The following is a 21,075-nucleotide window of genomic DNA, read 5'->3' on the forward strand; positions in this document are numbered from 1 at the left end:
TCGGTGCGGAATCATCGACAGAATTGGAGACCAATTCGCTCGCACCATCGGGCCATGTGGACGGAGCAACGCAAAACTATTATTTGGAGTAAGTGTCAATGTTCACAGTATTAAATAGGAGTTTAAAGATAATACGCTGGGAGGTAACTGTACAGCACTCGAATCCAGATCTTGTCTCATCAAATAGGTCAAAAGAACTGGTTCAAAATTAACCATTGGGGGTGCTTCAAGCGAGGAGAGAAGCAGAGCCTTCCTGCTTTGAGTCAGGAGTGCTCGTGTTTGATTTAAAGTTCTAGACAGTAGTTCATCCTCACCAAGTTCCTTAGGCATAACTTCACAAACCTTGCTTTGCCCACTGTGGCACAGTCATGCTTTGACAGAAAAGGGCTTTCTCAAAACATGTTTGACAAAGTTGGTGCCGGGGAGCTCTTAACCTCGAGACATCCAAGAACGTGCCTACCTGTTCATATTTCTCCAGCTCTGTGTGGTAGATCTGTCTAATCTGGGTGAGCTTGGCTCTGTAGTCGGAATGTTCAATAGAATTGTCAGCTGCCCCGCCCGAGGCAGCGGCTGCAGCTGCGGCGGCTGCAGATCCGCCACCCTTTTCTGGTCCTGCCACGCCCTCGGCCAGCAGCATGTTGTCCAAACGCATGAGCTGAGGGTCCGGCGGGTCCTCCTCTTGGGCGCCCCGGATGCTGAGACCTGCAGCAGCAAACAGACAAAGAGAGAGAGACTCAGAAAAAGCAATGCCGTGACACTTCTTCAATAACAGACACTTCTTCATCCACCTCCATATTGAGAAATGCCCTTTATTTGGAGTTAGCGATCTAGTATATTGCATATCTGCAGTGTTGCAACCACTGTATCCATACATATACGGCATGTATAGATAATTAAAATTATTACGACTACATACTCTGCCCCAGTGTGATGTTTTCCCCGCAGGTATGAAGTCAGCACTTTCTGTGAATGCGCTGTGTGGCTCCCGTCTATGTCTAAGCCTGTTCTTTTATTTACACAGCAGTGCACACTGCGTACGAGGAGGTTGACATGACAGCAACATCCATAAACTGACAAATTTTCAATTGTGAAGTGGCACTCTTACTTTTTGAAGAGATTCTTACTTTGTGGAGTGATCCTAAACACAAAACTATATCTCCAGTGTCTCATTTTTGACACAGTGACTGTCAGGAACTTGGCAACATACCTGCTATTTGCTTTTTAGATCTGAATGTGCAGCCTTGATTTTATGGCATTATTTTGTAGTACGACAATGAGAGCCCAATAAATTCCATGTGAAGTGTTTGTTCATTAATTCTACTCATGCAATCAGACCCTGCTGTTCTCTGTCTCGCCAGCCTGTCATGTCAGTAAGTGGTAATCACCCAGTAGATAGCATGCATGCACACCTGGACACACTGGCAATGCAGCTTTGATGCCAGACAAAAACAAAACAATACAATGGGTCAGTATAACAACACTTCAGTGAGACTCGATGGTTGCTAAGTACAATGAGTGGCTACTCAAACGTTGTGATTGGCAGAGTTGTTTCCATTCAATAATCCCTTTCGCAATTCAAGGATTTTAAACAGATCATTACAGCGACATTATGAAACGTTGGGTTTTCTGCTCTTCAGTAACTAAATAAAAAACAAACAAAAAACACCACCATCTGTATCCACTTCACTGTTGATTCTACGTTTTGTTGAGCTGCAATGTCACTGAAAAAGAAATTTGCCTCTATTTATGGATTGGCTGACTTTGAGTCTTTGAGGTGTAATGGTGTGAGAGGAGTGGATGAATGCGGCTATTTGTGTTGGAGACATTGAGATGCTGGACAAAGCTCCATCAGGCTCACACAGACAAGCCAACCATGTGGACAATATGCCGCTTGCTTCACTAAGCCTCGTCCACATCGTACAGCATCTGCACAAGTCTCTCACCCAAAGCTCTCATGGGGGGGGGGGGGACTGTTCCAGGCTATGCACACGCAAAAATGGCACATGATTCAAATGTTGATATATTTCAGCATGCTCTAATGGCTGGTGGTTTGTCTGCTACTGTGGTTCATATTTTCCTAATTCACTATTTACTTGCTCTCAAATTCAAGTCGAGCTCCCAGGCTGTACTTTTTCCTCGGTGTTGCGGCCGGTTGTAGCTCGCCAGGCACGTTTTTCATGTCAGGTATATTAAATATAACTCTGTGTACATTTCCACAGCAAACCCAGTTGTCACTTTTACTCTACTCACCCTGTGTCCAAGGGAAATGCAGCCGAGGGAATTTACAGGTCTTTTCAACTTAATAGGCATAAATCACTAGTTTCATTCAAACTAAATAATCACAGACCATAAAGAGCTACTTGTCTCTCACCATATATTAACACAAAGTCTATGTGTGCAATAACGTGGCCATTCACAGCAAAGCAAAACAGAGAGCGACATTAGTAAGTGACATGTAATCCTGTTAGTCCGCTGACATGCGGAGTGGCCGTGACATTTTTATCATACATGTCCATTTCTATTTGGGAAATCAGCAGGATAAAAATGATTACTTTGCTACCCTGTGAAGCCCACGGCCCCGCAGGAGTCCACCAAGGTGTATTTGAGCCACAATCAGCTACGGCAGGTCATTCATAACGCACACGTTTCAAAAGCTGATGCGTCGGTCTTCCATTCAAGTCAAGATTAGAAAAACATGGGGGGGATGGCAAAAATGAAAGAATAACAGTGCAATGTGTCTCTGTCTCTGCATCTTTGTTGGGGAAGCTTAAGTTTGCAGAATCACTGTCTCAACCCAGCATCATCACCCAGCTCTCTTGAAATAGACTCCAGCCAGATAATATCTTTAATTTGCTGTGTGGTTGACAAATCTCTATAGTAACTTGCAAAGCCGTAGTCACATTTTGAAATGCTGTTTGCCTGCACAAATCTTTATTCCATTTTTTGTCTGATGATATGGGTATTAAAAGAAGTTTGGGCATCTGGGTTAATCCACCTCCACATTTAAAGTGGGATTTATCTCAGTGCGAAGGAACGTGCACAAGCCGTGTCACCTTGGTGCACCTCGTTTACCATCGAAACTTGAGAATGAAAAATCTATAGCTGAAGAACAGAACTCCAATGACACTGGCGGTTTTAATTACTAGAACTCATTTAATCATGTAAAAAAAAAAAAAACCCCGAATCTGCCTCATTTGTCATTCAAACAACAAAGGTGCAGTATTTCCTCTTTGTGGCTGAGACACAGGAGAAACTATGATGATACATCGCTCTCAGTCAGGGGTGGTTCTTTTCTTTTTTTCAGGTTTCACGCATTTGCTGGACAAAGACAATGTATAGGTTCTTAATCCTATTTAACAAATTTATCCGTCTGTTGTCTCGTCCATCACTCCCTGCTTGCATCACTGACAGTGATCCGAGGGTTGCCTCAGGGCGTTTTGCTTTCCTCCCACTTCCTCTTCCCTCGTGTCGTCCGTTATTCTGTGGGCTTAGGTGACCTTTGGCCCGTTGCTTGTTTACTCTCATCACCGAAGTGCGAGCAGGAGAGCCATAAAGGCAGAGCCCTGCTGGGTTAATGTGGCTTGCTCAGGAGGGAAGGGGCAGCATCAGGGTCCTCCACCTCATTCTGCTGCAATGACCGCACCGTCAAACAGCAGACAACATATGGGAAGATATGCTGCCACATGCAGATATCGTCTAGATTTGTGGATTTATAGTCCCCAAGAAAAATCTAGCAGAATTTGTTGCGACAGACCGGCTTTAGCGGCGTGTTGCTGTTTAATGACACATGCTGTGATTGTGTCCACCACAGGACATTCTTCTCATTACAAGTAACCCTGACCTCCTGCTGCTCTGCTCCCAGCCTGTGCCTTTAGTGCACTGCTCCAGCCACATATCGACACCCTGTTCATCTAATTGCATTGATCCGGAAAGGTCTCCCAAAGCTAACTAATCGAAACTGAATTTATTTTCTGTCAATATTTGCAAAGGTCATCTCTCTTAAAGGTGTGCAGCAGACAGTGGGAGCAGGGAGGCGTCTGGGTGGAGAAAGACGGAGCAAGCCATCTAGCTTGTTACTGGGTCTCGGCCAAGGTGAGCTTTAACTCCAGCTTGGCAGTCAGGGTCCAGGGCTTCTAATCCACCGTTTTATTAAAACTCTCTGCCAAAGCAACACACCAGAGAATACGGAGAGTTTACAGTATTTATCTCACAAAGGAGCCAGTGTCACGATTGCCGTGTTCCTCGTCTCCTTTGACTTCACATCATCTTCTTTGTTGAGACGCCTGGATCAGTCACTTACAGCTCCAGAAGATGGGAGCAGGATCAAATTACCACAGAAATTCTTTTGTTCTGACAAATGAAACATAAGGATCCGCTTCCACTGATGTTCTGAAAAGGTTTTCTTCTTTTCCTTTTTTTTTGTTTGAAACCTTGGCCTACATCTACATGGCACAAAGAAACTGAGAGACTGCCTGCGGGCTCTCTATTGCATGTACAGTAATTAACATTCCATTAACACATTAATACACATTAACTATTCCCAATGTTAATGGTAGAGTAATTACCATACCTGATACCACACTGGAGGGAGGCAAAGCACATTAGCAACTTTGTGTGTCACTGTCTCGGGTGAGTGAACTAAAATGGACAGATTTAAAAACGGCTCAAATCGCCTTTGTCTAAACCAGAAATACAATTTGAACATATTCATAGAAACAATGGGGTAGGTGTGTATGATGGCACATACAGATTTTTTTTTTTAATACATCATTAAGGAATGGTTCCCATTTTGCAGAGCTTTCATGACTTCCTAGATTTTGTCCACCGATGTTGGATGACAGACAATTTCGATCCACGTCATCTCAAAAGTTGTTTTATGGGGGTTGAGGTCAGGACTTTCAAGTGTTGTTCCCATACCAAATTTATGCAAGCATATCTTTTATGACTTTACAATCAAAAGAACCTTCAAATTGTCAAGAATTCTTAGAAAGCTCACTATAAGATTTATGTGGATTTAATTGGGAGGTATGTTTCAAAACTTCTGTCGACCTATATAGTGTATTCAGACTGTTGGAGGGCTTTCCAAAGGTAAAGCTTGGCATAATAATGCACCACATAACAAGGATTAAAAATCAATGGCAACATTTTGCAAGCTGGGTGGTTGCAAAGTGGAATGATTCAAGGAAGAACACAACCTAAACAAGGGAATCCCTGTCTCGAATGATGATGTATTTCCCAGCACAGTGAGTGATAAGCTAATCAGCTGTGCTGACAGTGAAATGTTAGAGCCGCTCAGTGCCAGCGCTGGGTCAAGACTTCCCCCATCACACACCCACAGTACATAGAAAACAGGCAGCAAATAGGGTAGTGGTGGGCTGGGCTCGGATGATGAGTGACAAAAAGTGGTCATAAAAGACGATCTCTGTCAGGGCAGGTAGCCTTGATGATAATCCCCTACCTTTAACCACCCAACAAATGTCTGCCACAGTGGCGGAGGCTTTGGTAAGGTGCCGCTCATGACCTGCTCGTAAAGACGAGGGGAGCCGGGGTGGGCTCAGCATGGGAGACAGCAACCAAAACGAATATCTTGAAGACATTTTGCCAAGCACACTAAAATTAATCACTGTCCTGCACTGGCAGTGACATTTGTGTGAAGTGACACCTTACATGACGAACGAGGATGCGAGGAGTGGGGAGGAGGGCTGCCGAAACAAGAGGCACTGTCACTCTCAGTGATCACGTGCGCATGTGCATGTTTACATTTGGACATGTGAGTGGCTGCTTTGTTTCCAGCTCTCGAAGAGTCCATGTGGGCAAATGGCCAAGTGGTACAGTGATGGCTGACCAGGCCTGGTGGTGGCGGCCGCACGCAGCGGTTGGCAAGTCTGGCCAAGTAAGTGGACAAGGACCTTTGCTACAGATCACAAAACACACTGACCCACCAGGATTTCAGCACAGGGCTTCAACATGGGGCTTACATAGTTCACAAGGTCTGCTTTACAGATGAATGAGCTCCAATCACAGAGATTCTTGTATAGCAGCACTGAACATCAAGTGTAATGGACTCAAATGGGATGTCTAAGAATAGTTCTGTAATGCGTTTGTGTTTGAGTTAAGAGCTCAACACATCTTGCATTTCATCTTGCTGTTATTTATTTGCAGGCTTTTAAATTGCTTTCTTTTATATTGTATATTTAATGTATTGAGGGTCTTGAGCTGCTCGCCTCAATTTTCTGCAAAGGTGGACTGATTTGTTATTCAGACCCCAAGCAAATAATGCAAATGTGGCACTGAAAGCCACTTATGAAATACCCCAAGGCAACTAATCAGTCCTCCTCTTGTTCCAGCCTTTCTGTAGCCCCCTAATTAGAGGATGAAGATTGCATGAAACCAGGTCACACAGCAGGTCTTGTACACACAGATAACCACACGTTTGCAAGGAAAAACTTTGTCCAGACACCAAGCTAAGCCTCGTTATTAATTATTTGAAACGCTCAATGTAATTAATCCACTACATTTGACAGTTATTTTCAAGATAAACTACATTTTATGCAAAGCATTTTCTCAGTATTATATATGATATTTTTGTGCGCGTCTGCATGCATACACAAGTTGGCATGCGTGCGTGTGAAAGCTACACGGACGCATAAACAAAGAAACGGCGTTGGTAGCATACAGCCAAGCATGATCCACTGCCAGAGAGATTATTCTTTGCAGTGGCATTCTAGCAAGAGAGTTGACAGTCCATCATTTAGATTTTGCAGTGTATTCACGAAAAGGCTGCATTGCCTGAAGCAGAAGGAGCTGCTCTTTCCCCCAGTGTCTTTTGTAGGGAACGAATCCAGCTCTAAATTGTAAAGCCGAGTCCTTTGCTCGGCGTGCTGGCGTGTTAAGGACTCTGCTGTGAGGTAACTGAGGTTACGGCTGAGCTTGATTCTGAGGGAGAACTGCTAAAGCTCACAAAAACACATCCACTTCTTGTGTCTTAGGCCGCACGCACCTTCACAACAGCCTTGTTTCCGGAATCATCCAGAGCCTGATGTTGCAGGTTACAACTAGGTCTGCAGAGTGCAACGCGAGGAGTGGGTGGGCAGATCAGGTCTGGGCCAACAACAGCTTGTGACAGAAGCAGGCCAAAGAGGATGCTGAGACACGCACAGACTTAACAGGCAGCCGGCCTGCCATCCACTCTTTTTCAGCTCGCCTTAAAGTCAACACATCACTTCACATTCATTGCAACTGTCTCTCTGACGGACAAAATAGAGTTTGGTATTACCATAGGTGGAATAAGGTTTGAAACAAATAAGAATGTCTTAGAGAGGATAACCAAAACATTTTAAACACGTTGTAGGGGTGTAATGAGCTATGCACCACTGCAACCAAAACAGTGAACGTGTTAATAAATCTTTAGTAAACATTATAATCCACCAACCACCTATTAGAACTAAACATGTTGCTGTTATATTTTCAACAAACCCACAATTATATTAGCTCTTATTGGACAGAATATCTTGGAAATGGTTTATATAGATTCACAACCAAGAAAGCCAAAGCACCAACTATTGCCAGAATTCTATTTCTACCGACAACGTGAAGTGTTAGAGTGGGCATTGACTGTGACTTGTTCTCTACGTTATCCAAGATGAACTGTGCAGTCCCACTCATGTCACCCTTGTCATCTGTGCCCAATCCCCCTCTGCATCAAATCCCCCGCTTGGACTTCACTGAAGCAGAGATGAGGCGCCGCTGAAGCAACACAACAGCTCCCGTTGCGACTCTGCACGAGGCGAAGGAGGGGCTGGAGGGGGGTAGAGCTGGGAGCCCGTGCTCATAATTACAATAATTAACAGTTGCAGATTTAATTGGAAGGGAAGGCATTAACAGGGCGAACACTGTGGACGTGCATGCAGGGGGAACCTCTGCTGCAAGACGCCTTTGTCTTCCCGGGCACCTAATGGCACTTTGACTGCGGTTGGCAAGTGCTGACACGACACAACACAACCTAGTGGAGGGTTCAGATGGCAGGGCTTGTCAGGACTCTGATTGGAGGTAGATAATTAGGTGACAGGTTAATGAGAACGCTAGCTCTTGATGCCATTTGGTTACTGTATGTCAACAATTAATGGCTTTGTTTTTATGTTGTTATTGTTCACTTGAGTGGAAAACAATGACTCACCACAAGCCTGAGTTCTGTTCATAGAAACTTGAACCAGGTTTGTTCTACTGTGTTGGATCTTGCGCTTTTACTGGGCAGTAATTTCAGATTGAGAACTAACAAAACGAACCCTGGATTGTCATAAAAAATGAACCCATGGTTATGGCGGTGAAACATATTTTATTTGCAATACATTTTTATTGAAACATTAAATAGAGAAAGTGATGTTGTAATAACATATGTTCATTGTCATTTACTTGAAAGAGATCCGAAAAGGGGTATTTTAACATACTCAATGAATTTTTGCAGAGTGTCCTCTGAAAGGGTTAACACACCACGGAGTTAGCAAAATGTAATCTCAGTTGGCTCATGGTGATCACACTGCATGACCTTTTCAGAGTGTATTGCCTCATGTCAAGCTCTGAAGACGTCAAGCTCAAGTGAAGTTGGAGGTCAAGAACAGGACATGGTAACCACAAAAATACACCGGAAAGAGGAAACCGAGCCCCATGGCCCTAAGTGTTCGGTTAATTCGCCGTATTATGTTTCATAACCTTTTTGTGAAATTCTATAATGCTCCCGACCCTTAGAAAAAAAAAGGCTGTGCTTTCTTTGCAGGCGATTTATTGGCAACAAACCCAGGTCTTCAGACATTCGCCCAAGCACTCAACACCTCCTATTTTGCAGTGAGTTGTACCTTGCCTGTGGTGGCCAATTAAAGTGCCATAAGATAAATGGAAACCCACAACTTTGATGTCCATCTTTTTAATAAGCTTTGGTTAAGAAGACATCTCCGTGAAAGGGTTCAATATCTTCACAGTGTGAGAGAAAAGAGGTTTATTCTAAAATGAAATGCCATGTAAATACTGCTGGAGGTTTAGGCTGGGTGGGGGATCACAGTGTTGGCTGTGACTTTGGTGTTGGCATTCATTATCTCCTACTGCAGTTGTGCAGATTAGTCAGCGAAAGATGATTTTTAGAGCCTCGTGAAATCAAACCTTTTTACTACTGAATCACCTTTCGCACTAACGGTGAAGTCTTCTTTTTTTTCTCACTGTATTACAAAAAAATCGCAATTTATAAAGCGGTTAAAACAAACTGCTGTTTATGTTCCAACGTAATCAGGAAAGCTGTTTAATTATATGCACAACAACAACAAATCCTTCAAGGTTAGCAATGCACAACAGTAACAAGGGGAATTGTATAGTGTAACAATATCGAGAACGGTGCATGGGGTAATAAACTGCATGAATGTGTATGAATGTAAGAGAGGTGGAACTGGAGCATATATCTACGCGGGCCAACGGAAGTGGTCCTTTATAAGTGTGTGTAACTCAGTCAGGAATAATGTAAATGTCTGGAGAGTCTTAAGAGCGAGCAGGCCCGTTTAAAAGCACCCTGTTTCAGCCTAGTAAAACAAGTCAATAAATACAGCGGAGACGCTGCTGCTGTCTTGTGCTCTCTCCTGAATGAAAACAGAGGTGAACCGCTTATTTTCACTCTGGCATCAGAGCTTGACAGCAGCATTAATGTGTGCTCATACATTCTGACTATCGCTCGTCACAAGCTATATCTGTCAACATTACACTCGAGTGCATTTTCAATGCAAAACAAGTGTACCTTGGAACTTGTGTTTAGGACTTCTTGGGGTCAGCTGCTGAACGCTTCATATGACCAGGCTTCTGAATGTTTATACAGAACCCCTCCCTCCCACCCACTCACTTCATTTGTTTGTCTTTTTGTTGGTTCTCACAACCAGAACAAACACAGATGGATTACGCAGCGAGTCTCGGTAGGCCAGCAGTTAGCAGCTTCTTTCTGCCCGCACTCCAAATGGGAAGCCGATGACACAGACTGAGGCTAAATGGAAACACCATTAGGAAGGCAAACACTTCACCGTGATAACTTGTACCTGATTACCACGGGAAACCACAGGCTTGGTTCGTTTTTTTTTTTTTTTTTTCTTTGACTGTGTCAACACGTAGGGAAAGCAAATATTTCACAGACTACTCTCCCTGCTCTTTAATCCATATGCTGCATTCTGTTTGACACCAAAGACTCTGCATGGGTTTGCGGACTAGGAAGAGCTAGTAGTCTCCATGCTCGGGATCTCTATTACACAACAAATACACAGAGGTCACACACCATATCACACCAGGGCCAGCGCCAATCCTTTATTAAATTACCTTGCTATCTTATATTCTGTCAGCACATTGATAGTGGGGTTATCTTTTTCATTTATGCAGCGGATTTCCAGGGATTATGCATTAAAGATTAAGGGGTGTGTATGTCCGATACCTCGGCGCAACAAAATGCAATATGTGAGGAAATACATGGCTGATGTGTGTGCAGAAAGGGAGGCAGTAGAAAACAAATCTTCAGCAGCCAGAGCAGGACAGGGTTTCTTCTCCTCAGACAATACAAGCTGTGACTATACAGAATGTTTCCCACCTAAAATACTGTGGTAAGCAATACAAATCCCTCGAACAAAATGAAATGTATTAAACATGTGGATTTCATAAATCTCCCTTCCCTCTGTCTAGGTCAGAGGTATATTCACTGTAGAGCTCAGCAGGAACATTGTTACTTGGAGTCGCAAGTGCTCCGAGTGGCTTCTAAATGAATGTCAGCAAAAGCTGCATGTGTATGGATCTTCACGGCAACACAATTCAAATCATTTACCCCTGCTACTTTGAAAGAGTATTACGGCGGTGGAGGGATTTAAAGGTCTGCTGTTGAAATATAACAGATGGAATACTGAACCTGATAGGCAGCAGGACCTATGAAATGGATATTCACTTCTGAAGGTTACCAATTCAACAACACCTTAGTTCTTGGGGCTCACACTATGCATTGCAAACAGTGGCAACACACTAGTGTGTACTATTTATCTATTTGAAAGCGACGAGGGACCACGGTTAAACACTGATTTGGGATTCTTTTCACCTTGAGCGAAATAGTCTTAGGTGTATGGCACACAACGGCCATTGCCATGCTGACAGAACATCACCAGTTTGCTGGGATGCGTTTGTTTGGAACATATCCCTCTTCAAGAAATATAACAGCTTCTTTGAATAATTTGATGAATTCTGGTTTTGTAATTGTTTCAGACAACAAATCCTGTTTAACAAATGAAGTTTCTATCGTGTTATAAAATATATTTGTTGCTCTGCTGATGTGGACTGTTCAAGTTTGAATGTGATCATACCCAGAAAAGAAGTTGGCCAAGATCGTTTGAAGGCGTGGGTTTCGGCTTTAACGCCGGTGTGGTTTGCTTCAATAAAGCTCAAATGCGGAAGCTGCACACACCTTCGACATAACCGGCTGGGAGAAGAGATGAAAAAAATATGGCGGAAGGCTTTACATGTGAAAGGAATACCCTTACCCCGGAGCTCACGTTATGGCTGAAGCTGAACAAATACTGTAATATAGCCTACCACATCCAAGCCACTTTGGTGCCATTGTATAATTCAATCATTATTGTGACAGCTAACAATTACTTCATCATCACGTAAAGACAGATTTAAGAGTTGTCAAATTAAATATTAAAAAGGGGCTGCAGGCTGTGCGGATTTATTTAAAGGAATAACACCGATCGGTGATGAAATGAGGCACCTATATGCATATTTAATGCCATAGGGAACAAATGCATATATTATTCCTCTAGGCCACCTACTTTGTAATAAGGAATCGCGAGTACATAGATGTGGTAATGCAGCCCAGTGGAAATATGAAAGAGAAATTGGTTTTACATAATGATGTCAAAAGGAATATGGCTCTGCATGGTCATGCGGAACAAAGATAAGATTCTCTTTCTCAGCCAGTGAATATTGTGCTAATGGTTTCTTCATTTCCTTAAAGCACGAAGAAGCCAGCTTTATGTGAGCCTCAGATGAGCTTCTATTGAATGAAGGTAGCGTTTATCTTTCAATACCAGACAAGATCTGTTGAAAATGCCCGTGTGGTGCAGCGTGCTGAATGTAAAAGCTTTGTGGCGTGTTGAAATAAAGAGAAAGTGACAAGTGACAGTAATGTTATCACATTTTCGACACAAGGAGGTTTGAAGTGGAGAACAAAGCAACCAAAGGCAAAGCAAGAGGGTTAAATCTCTATAAGGAACAGAGAGGAGGCTGCAATCCACATAGTCAGCATCCCCTGGCGTAAACAATCGCTGATCAATACGCACATAAAAGGCTCATTCTAGCAAAAATTCACAAGTAAATTTCATGCATTTTGTCGAACAGACACAAAGTGCGCTCCATGGAGGATTTTCTTTGACTGAAGATCACCTTTTTTTTTTTTTAATTATCCTTTTGTTGAATGTTCTGGTGCACAGTTACGCTCATCCTCATGCAATAAGCGCCATTGTCTCCGATCCTCCCCTTCTAAATGGTTCGGCCTCCACCATCTGCAGGCGTTCCCAGACACTGCCATAATGATGCATGACTAAGTACAGTTAAAGTGTTGCAGTCTGTTGGCAAAAAGCAGTCAAGCACCTTGCTATAGTGTCACTACAGATAAACCATACAGCTGAAGGTTGACGTTGGATAAAAGGCAGTGACGGGACAGCTGATGTGTGTTTGTGCATGTGTGCGCAAATGTGGTCGCATGTGTACGTGAGCCGAGAAACCGTGGCGCAGCAGATTTGAAAGTTACACTTAACGAGGATGTGAAATACGGTTGGGCACGGTGAAATGAAATGCTATGCTGCAGTCTGTTGAAAGTAGGACACTTTTTCAAAGTTATTCTTTCTGCCATGGAGCGGCCATTGTGCTACACTGCTCTGGTTTTAAGGCACGTCGCAAATTGTGTTTGTCACACACACTTCGGCAAATGGTTGTTGGATAGAAGAAAAAAACATCTTCAGATGCCTTCCTTGTGCATCCCTCCAACAAACACGTCAATGTGTTCGCACATTTTGAACAACAAGGCAACCCAGTAATAGTAGAACTAGGTCAGCTGCCATTTTTATTTTATTTTAATCAAAGCCAGATTTATACAGACACCAACCTAGTCTAATTATTTTCAAATCTTTTAAACCTATTTTATTCTCTCCTTTTGTTTTAAATATTTGTAAAGTTTTCTGTTGATGCTCTTTAAATGTCATCAATGTTCATTCTTTTAATAATTATGGAAAGCTATTTTTGTTTTCTCTGCTTTGCTTCTGAATGTCGCTACTGTTTGTAAATGTTTTTAGGTGTTGTGTATTTGTGTGTGAATGCATCGGCCTGCATTTTGACAGTTGAGATGCATTGTTCATTTTACGGTATCTTCGCCTGTTCCTCGTGCCAAACTTCCATACATTGCGTGGAAATCATTTAAGTAGTTTTGATCAAATAAATAAATAAATAAACAAATAAATAAATAATCATAGGCTGAATTGAAAATGTAGGTTTTTTGTCTAGACTTCACAGAGGCTGTTCAGTTTGGTAATTTGTGATTTTTTCATTCCTTTGTGACATTCACAAACCTGCTCTCAGACTAGTTTTTAACATGTAACATTCTACTTGGTAGATAATCAACATATAGTGTCGTTGAGTACAGCAGAGACAAGGAAGAGTTCAAGATACTGTACTCTATTTGGCAAAGTCTTTCATGTCAAAACGCTCCGTTGACTGTTGCCGCCTCAGTCGGGTTCACTGCCGTGGTTGCTTTCATGTAAATGGTCTTGAATGTTATTTTTTAAAGACTGCATTTTAAAGAGAAAATCTCAAATTCTGCCACCACATCTTGTCACAAACCCTTTTCTTTACTATCGCCTCCCCCTTTCTCTCACCCGCTTGGTGCTGCTGCAGCCGCAAACTGCATAATTGATGCAAATACTGTCACATGTGTCAAGAGTGGAGACTCTTCTAGTTTACTTGTGTGGAACATTTTAACGGAGGACATTAAGTGGAGAAAGCGGCCTCATGCTAGGGGTGGAAAATCATCTTGTCAGTGGTCTCATTCACATAGCCTTCAGGATTGTTTCATCAAGGTGATTGAGAACAAATAGCAGGAGAGACTATTCCAGCCATGCTCTCCATGATCTTCCATCCACCATTCCAATGTTAGATTCCAACTGTTCTCTTGTTATTTGTCATTTATCCATTTTTCACCAACCAAACCAAACCATCGCAAACAAAGAACAAATTTTGTATCTGACACGGATCTGACAATTATAGAGCAATGCTTTTAAGGAGCACTGATGGGCCAGCTGGAATGAAGACTGGGGTGCAGAAACAGGATTCATTTACCATGACAATACATGAAGAGTTATGTAGAATTGTAACATTCCTAGCCATTTAATGAACCATTTTCACTAATGTCTAATTTTACGGTCGATAGTGGTAATAAAACACACCGCCTGCTGCACTGTTTCTGTCTATTTTGAGCTCTGTCTGAAACAATGGTGCATAACAGAACAGGCAGGCATACGTGCACGACTTTCCCGTGCACGGAGACATGGAGAAGCGCTTGTCTGCTGTCCTTCCCCCCCCCACCCCACCCCCCACCCCCTACCCCCCTTGCTTTCCCTGTCCTCTTTTTTGAGCTCCAGTCTGTGCTGGAGATTAAGTGACTTGATCCTGCAAACATCTGAAGAATTCAGCTCCACAAAAGGGGTCAGACAAAGGCCAGGGGATAGCCTTGCAGGTCCACCTCCATTAGCGGATCCACAGATTTGTCACCGGGAGCACTAAACAAAGACGCCTCAAAAAGAGTCGGTTCACCTCTAGATACAAGATCAACATCGATACTAAAATATGTCTAAGAATAATGGCCATGAGTTACTTCACACTGCCGCAAGTGCACTCTTGCAAACTATTTTTCTAAGTTTAGTGAGAGCTGAAATACTTAAGCCAAGTGCTGACTGTCTTTTTGTTTACATGTCTCTTGATATAGACTACAAAAAAATACCCCGAATTTTCCAGGCGATAGCATTCACAAAGAATCTGGGGGCCGCGAGAAAAACATTTCAGCTGTAATAAGCCTCCTCCATGAGAGCCTGAAACATTTCAGAGAGCTCCTTTGAAGCTCTCACTATGTTGACTGTTCATTTATGGACTGTGCTTGGAAAGCTTAAGCGCCATATCACTATAACCTCGCAGTGCATGTGCATTAATAATTGATTGTCAGTGCAAGTAAACACCAGTATAAATATAAGAATGCTCCAATCAAAACAAACTCGGCTACAGCCAACCTTAAGTTGTATTTTGGAGAAATGCAAGTATACCGTATTGTATTTGCTTGTGCCATGCCTGTTATTTGGAATGCTGCAGCATTTTTTTTTTTTGATGGAAAGATACAATTTATGCAGGCAGCTCCATCTTTCATCCTGCAGACAGACATTTTTAGTTGAACCTGCTCAAGAAGAGATTTGGAGGTGTTGCTCTTGTGTAGTTACCCTTTAGCTTGCAGGCAACACACTGTGAGTTTACGACTAACACAAGCTCATTTATATTACTTATGGTGAGGAATGTATATGCCGGGCCTGCGGAACATGCTGACCTTGTCATTGTAGCAGCATCCAGCCCTGCTGGTGAGGAGCCCGCTGGTGTTCAGGTACCAAACGGCGCTCTGCTCATGTTATACATAAAAGAAAAAACTAAGGGTCTCTTGAATATGACAGCAGAGACCTTGCTTACTAATATCCAAGCGATGTAGCATCCTTATTGAGCTCTGATTGAAATGCTTCATTGCATATATGTAAACATAAAAAGAGGTCCAATCTTCTATTCGGCCGACCTGCTTGTCATTGACGAGAAGAAAAAATAGTGAGGAGTACAATGCCATGAATACTCACACTTATGCTATTTATGGAGCATCTTCGCTAAGTTTCATTTAGCGAGCTGTGGAGGATGTGGACTGCAATTCAGAATTCTGGAGCAAGTCGCACGTCCTTTTTTTTTCTTCCTATAAATCTTCGTTATTTCTAATGGCACTTGTGAAAGCTAAAGAGTTGAGCAGAGCATGTTCTCTTTATAACTGCAGTCACTAACAGACATGGCCAAGCACTATGGGTTAATGTAATATCACAGTTGGATGCCTCCTCAACTCACTTACATTCCCTGTTAGCTGCAGAGCCATTCTGTGGGAGGGAAAAATGCATCGTATGAAAGGTGCTGTCGCGAATGTAATCACTTATGTATCGTCATATCAGCGGTACAGCCACAACATTAGATACGTACGTCTCCAACATCAAGCATGTCCCGGTCGGTACAGCTGTATTGAAATTCTGCTATCATACTTATTGTTATTTTCTTTTATTGCTATGTGAGTCACTGATTTTTAGAATGCATGTCTAGCTGTAATTTGTGATGGAGCAAAATTGTACTGCATCATTCTTACTTTTGAATTATCATTGTAAAAAATAAAAAAATAAATACATTGCAATATTGCACATCTCATTGAACCAAAGTTTGCAGTCCCTGAGTATATAAAACAACGATGACTTTACACAAGCTTTGCTCAAGCTCTAAAATGTTCATATCTCCATAGCTCCACTTTGCCAAGGCGAAAACCTTGGTCTAAGAATAGAAATATGGACTGTAAAAAGTCCATGGTTCATCTACCGAGACTGGCATAGCAATTAGGAATGTGAATAAGAGTGTAATTGAAAGCAACAGGAGCAGAAAGAAGCGGAAATTCATCAAGGCAAGCATGGAGAAGCACAAATGAGCTCAGAGCGAGACACAGAGAGCCTCTTCCCTATTCTTCTTCTCATTCTTTGCCTTGTGAGACACACCTAATCTCTCCGGCCATTACCAAACAATGAAATCAGTAAGCAAACAACTCTGCTGACTATAGTTTTCCTTGAATAATTTCTAAAGAGGCTAATTGTTTCATTAGAGGTACACATAAATATCTCCTGGACTGTCCCTCCTTCCAGGCACTGCAGATTCATAAAGTTAGTGTTAAAAGCACACCGGTGTTAAAGTGTACAGCCGCAGGGACTCAATAAACAGTGGGACGAGATTTATAAAAGAGAGAAAAGCGGAGCTGGATGTGTAACATTAACCAATTAATGTTAGCTCACCAGTCACAACCTCTGGAATTGGATCGACTCTTCTTAACATTTGGAGGCACTGAAGAACTTTAAACGGTGAGAAGGTCAAATGTCAGGGTAATGTGACTTTTATCAGCGGGCTTTATTGGGTGTGTTGTTGCTCGGTGTGTGTTTTTCTGTTGCCTGTGCTGGCAAGTGAACACAACAGTGCAGGCCCGCCATGCAACAGCACCGCAGGTCCACTGTCACTAAATGCATCCCCAGTTCTCCCCTTCCTAGACATGGGCTTCTCCAGCTGCAGCCTAATTTCCTGTGACTTGCCTAATTACTGTAATTAAGGATTAATTGCCATTAATTATTCACACATAAGCTCATCGCAAATCATGGGGTAAATGTCTTATGAAAGCTGCCATACAAGCCATGTATAAACACACTAGGATGCTCCAAGCTGCCGGATCGATCAGTCAGCCCTCCACAGCAAATATTCAAGCCACACTTTGGAAAACATTTTGAAGTTTTTCTCTTTTCAAAGCTTCAAGTCACGTCAATTCTGCAAAACCTCACAGACAACTCAGTCATGAGATATCACACACTAAGAAATGTAATTAACATTTTAAAATAGATGTTTCAAAGCCTTAGATGCTGGGAGGGGGGGAAAAAGGTACATTTGGAGCAAGTGCTCCATGAGCCATTTGAAGCGTTTTAATACTGCAGATTATATTCGCAAGATGGCTTTTTGCAAGTTCATCATTGGGCCATGCTGCTAAATACATGCTGCACCAGCATGGGGTAACACATTTTAGATCAAGACAGTGGGATAACAAGAATTCAGACCTTTAGTCAGTGGAGGGAGAATTTGCTCGGATCAGCATTATCGCTGCCATTTCATTTACTGAGCTGAGCAAGGCCTGTTTTATATGTTTGTTGGATTAATGAGCAGAGCAATATTTTATTTAACTGCTGTGGTCTTGAATCATGTTTGGTTTATTGAGATTAATTTAAGATTTGAGTCCAAGTTATGACAAGGAACCTCTATATCCCCTTATTCAGTTTCAGTCCTTGACTTTAGACTTTTAAATATGTGCTCAATTTAGAGTTGCTCACATCAGACTTACCATTTCTGTTTTACTTATATGGCATTTTAACTTGAAGCTTACCCTTTTAAGTATCACAGGTAATTTTGAGTTTACAAGAACATCAATGTGATAAGTGATACTTTTACTGGCAAACACAAACGTGCTTCAATGTGCTCCGGTGTGACAAAGGAGCTAAATTGTACAGGGGGACCAAATCATGCCCAGTGAGGGCCCACCGTTTCCAACGGAGCGGAACCTGCAGCCCCCATGCATTTCATAATCCAGCATGTAATGCATCATTGCATCACTGACATCTAATTGATACGTCCATATTTATTGTCCGCTTCCCTCGACCAGCATCCTACTCTATGTGACATTGCGTTTATAGACTTCCAAACAGGTTGATCCTGGTGATTGGAGTTCACGTGCTAATTGGTGTAAATACAAAGATAGACACTCACTTCGCACCACCGCTATAAATTGTGGCTCTGATGAGTGTGTGTTTGTGGCAGAAATTATGCCAGCTGGAAACCGATATTTCTGCCACCGGATTCCTCCTTTGTTATATATTCAAAGTTTACAACAGCTTGAACATTTTAGACAGTCTTGAACGTTCATGTGGACTACAGTTACTTTTAGATGTCAACCTTTAAAGTTTCCATCTTGTTAGGAAATATAATATTACCTGAAAAGATATTGTTTCTCTGGAATTACTCCCAAAATATACAGGGTTTGTGAAAAGTGCAAGGCATTAGAAATTGCTTATAATTTTTTTAGCATCCTTGAGGTCAATACAAATACTTTTTTTAATAGACAACACTAATAGGGATTTCTTATTATCTTTTGCTATTTTTTATTGCCTTATTATTGCCTTATTTTCCAGATGTCAAGTGACAACTGTTAGTTTGTTGTTGATGATGCCACCAATGTTTATGTTGAAATATGCGGATTTACATTCCTTTTTAAATGTAATAAATAATTTATCTTTTCAGCCTAGATATTTGAAAAAGGAATATGGCCATAATATATTTTTAATGCCTTCTTACGTTTCATCCACCTTGTATATGAGCAAATATTATATTTGACGATAGTAAAAATGCATGTGGATGATTTGCAGATAACGTGACAATAAAGTATGGGAGAGAATTACCTGGAAGGAAGAAAGGAAGGAAACTAATGGTGTTATTTTGATCTGTTCGTAAAGCCCCATTGATTGATTAGTTATTTGACAGGCAGAATAGCATCAGAAAACAGTCTGTGCGACTCCTATTTTTGTGCAATGTTTCTTATCTGCTCCAAATGGCTTCATTTCTCTGAAATATGAGACACAATTATGCAGATATGAAATAGCGAACTTTTCCGCTGATTAAAATCATGTTTCACCCGTAGGGTTTTACGACGTAAACACGGCATGTATGTTTTGATCTTGCCTTTTCATTTTCAACTTGGTTCTTTTTCAACTCTGTGCTGTCAGCAGATGTCCTTCTAACGGAGACAAAGAAAATGAGAGGGGGCTGGATATCATCAGCATAGAAATGAGCCTCCTCTCGATGCTCCTTCTAAGGCACAGCCACAGCACCGCTTCAGCCACTGCACTACCTTTTCAACTTGCAAATGACAGTGTCACCAAATGCTATCCTTCCATCAATCAAGTCGGGGGGGTCATGAATATACAAAAGGCAAAGCGGAGCCTGGCTGCCTCCCGCAGCTTTACTTGGCCCAATTATACAGGCTCTGCTTTCTCCTCTGAGCCTCCACTTTTTGTTTCAGTCTAAAGGGTACAGTCCTCGCAGCCCCGGGCTTAATCAAGGTAGGTCACGCATACTGGACCTCTCAAGTGGACTGCAAATGCAAGTTAAATGTGGACACCAAATGTCATCTTTCTTTTATATCATTTCTGCTAGGGGGGGGCAAAGACAGCATGGGGTCAGTTGTGCACCCCCCCTTTTTTTCTCTGCACCCACCACCATGAAATCCCCCTCATTACCAAAAACACAAGCCCAAAGCACTCAGCCGCCATGCTCCCCTACGCTAGGCCCTTTCTTTACCCCAGCTGTCAGATCATAGTAGAGAATTAGCATTCTAACGGCTACGCCTCCACACAGGAATGAATTAGCACATGGGAGCAACTAATGGCCGCCCTTCTGAACATGGACCTTATTGCCCACGGCACAGTTGATCAATAACACTGTTTACGATCAGTTCACATTCTCATTTGTATTTTCGGGTTATGAAAAATGTGTAAAAAATTTATAGAACATTTATAGAATTACAAATCACAGCAAGGGTTGTCTTGAGATCTATTTTATATAGAGCATCAAAATCACGTGTTGCCCGTCATCTACTAAGATTGCTATCTCATAAATAGCAGACACTAAATTGCATGATCACTCAAATAGATTACGCATGCTGCTGAAGACATGTAAGGGTTTGGCATTTTTGGTAGCCATGGTGGTTTTTAGGGGAGAACACCGCAAAGTGCAAAATAAAGTGGTGGAATTGGAAGTGTTGGTGGGAATGGGAGTATTTAGTAAATCACATCTGAGGTATAGGCAGAAACATACTTTGAAATATACTTTTTTCTTATGAATCTCATTTGTAATGCTACTCATAAAGACATAGTGTCTATAGTTTGGTTTCTGTGATCAGCTCACGTAATAAGAGACAGAGTCAAACTGTCAGGTTAGAATAAATCTATGTGAAAGTCATGCTACCAAACAATAGTTGTCATTCAATGAATGTATTCTTGTGTATACACATTGTTAGGTACAAATAGTGACTGACAATATATGGATTCAAATTGCTAACGTGAGTGAGGCACTAAAGAGTATAGGTGAAGCCTGTTGTCTTTTTGTATT

At 42.0% G+C, this 21,075-nt stretch overlaps 1 protein-coding gene across 4 annotated transcripts in view; it reads right to left on the reverse strand.

Annotated features, from left to right (window-relative positions):
* Positions 1-21,075, reverse strand: part of pbx3b (pre-B-cell leukemia homeobox 3b) — a 70,366-nt gene that overhangs the window by 12,716 nt on the left and 36,575 nt on the right. For all 4 annotated transcript variants that reach the window (XM_085910698.1, XM_085910696.1, XM_085910697.1 and 1 more), the window contains exon 5: positions 461-702. In XM_085910698.1, the coding sequence (XP_085766824.1) occupies positions 461-702 (242 nt within the window). The remainder of the gene's footprint in view (positions 1-460; positions 703-21,075) is intronic.

This window comes from Syngnathus leptorhynchus, chromosome 4, assembly GCF_054491065.1.
Source record: "Syngnathus leptorhynchus isolate UIUO chromosome 4, UIUO_Slep, whole genome shotgun sequence".
Taxonomy (NCBI): domain Eukaryota; kingdom Metazoa; phylum Chordata; class Actinopteri; order Syngnathiformes; family Syngnathidae; genus Syngnathus; species Syngnathus leptorhynchus.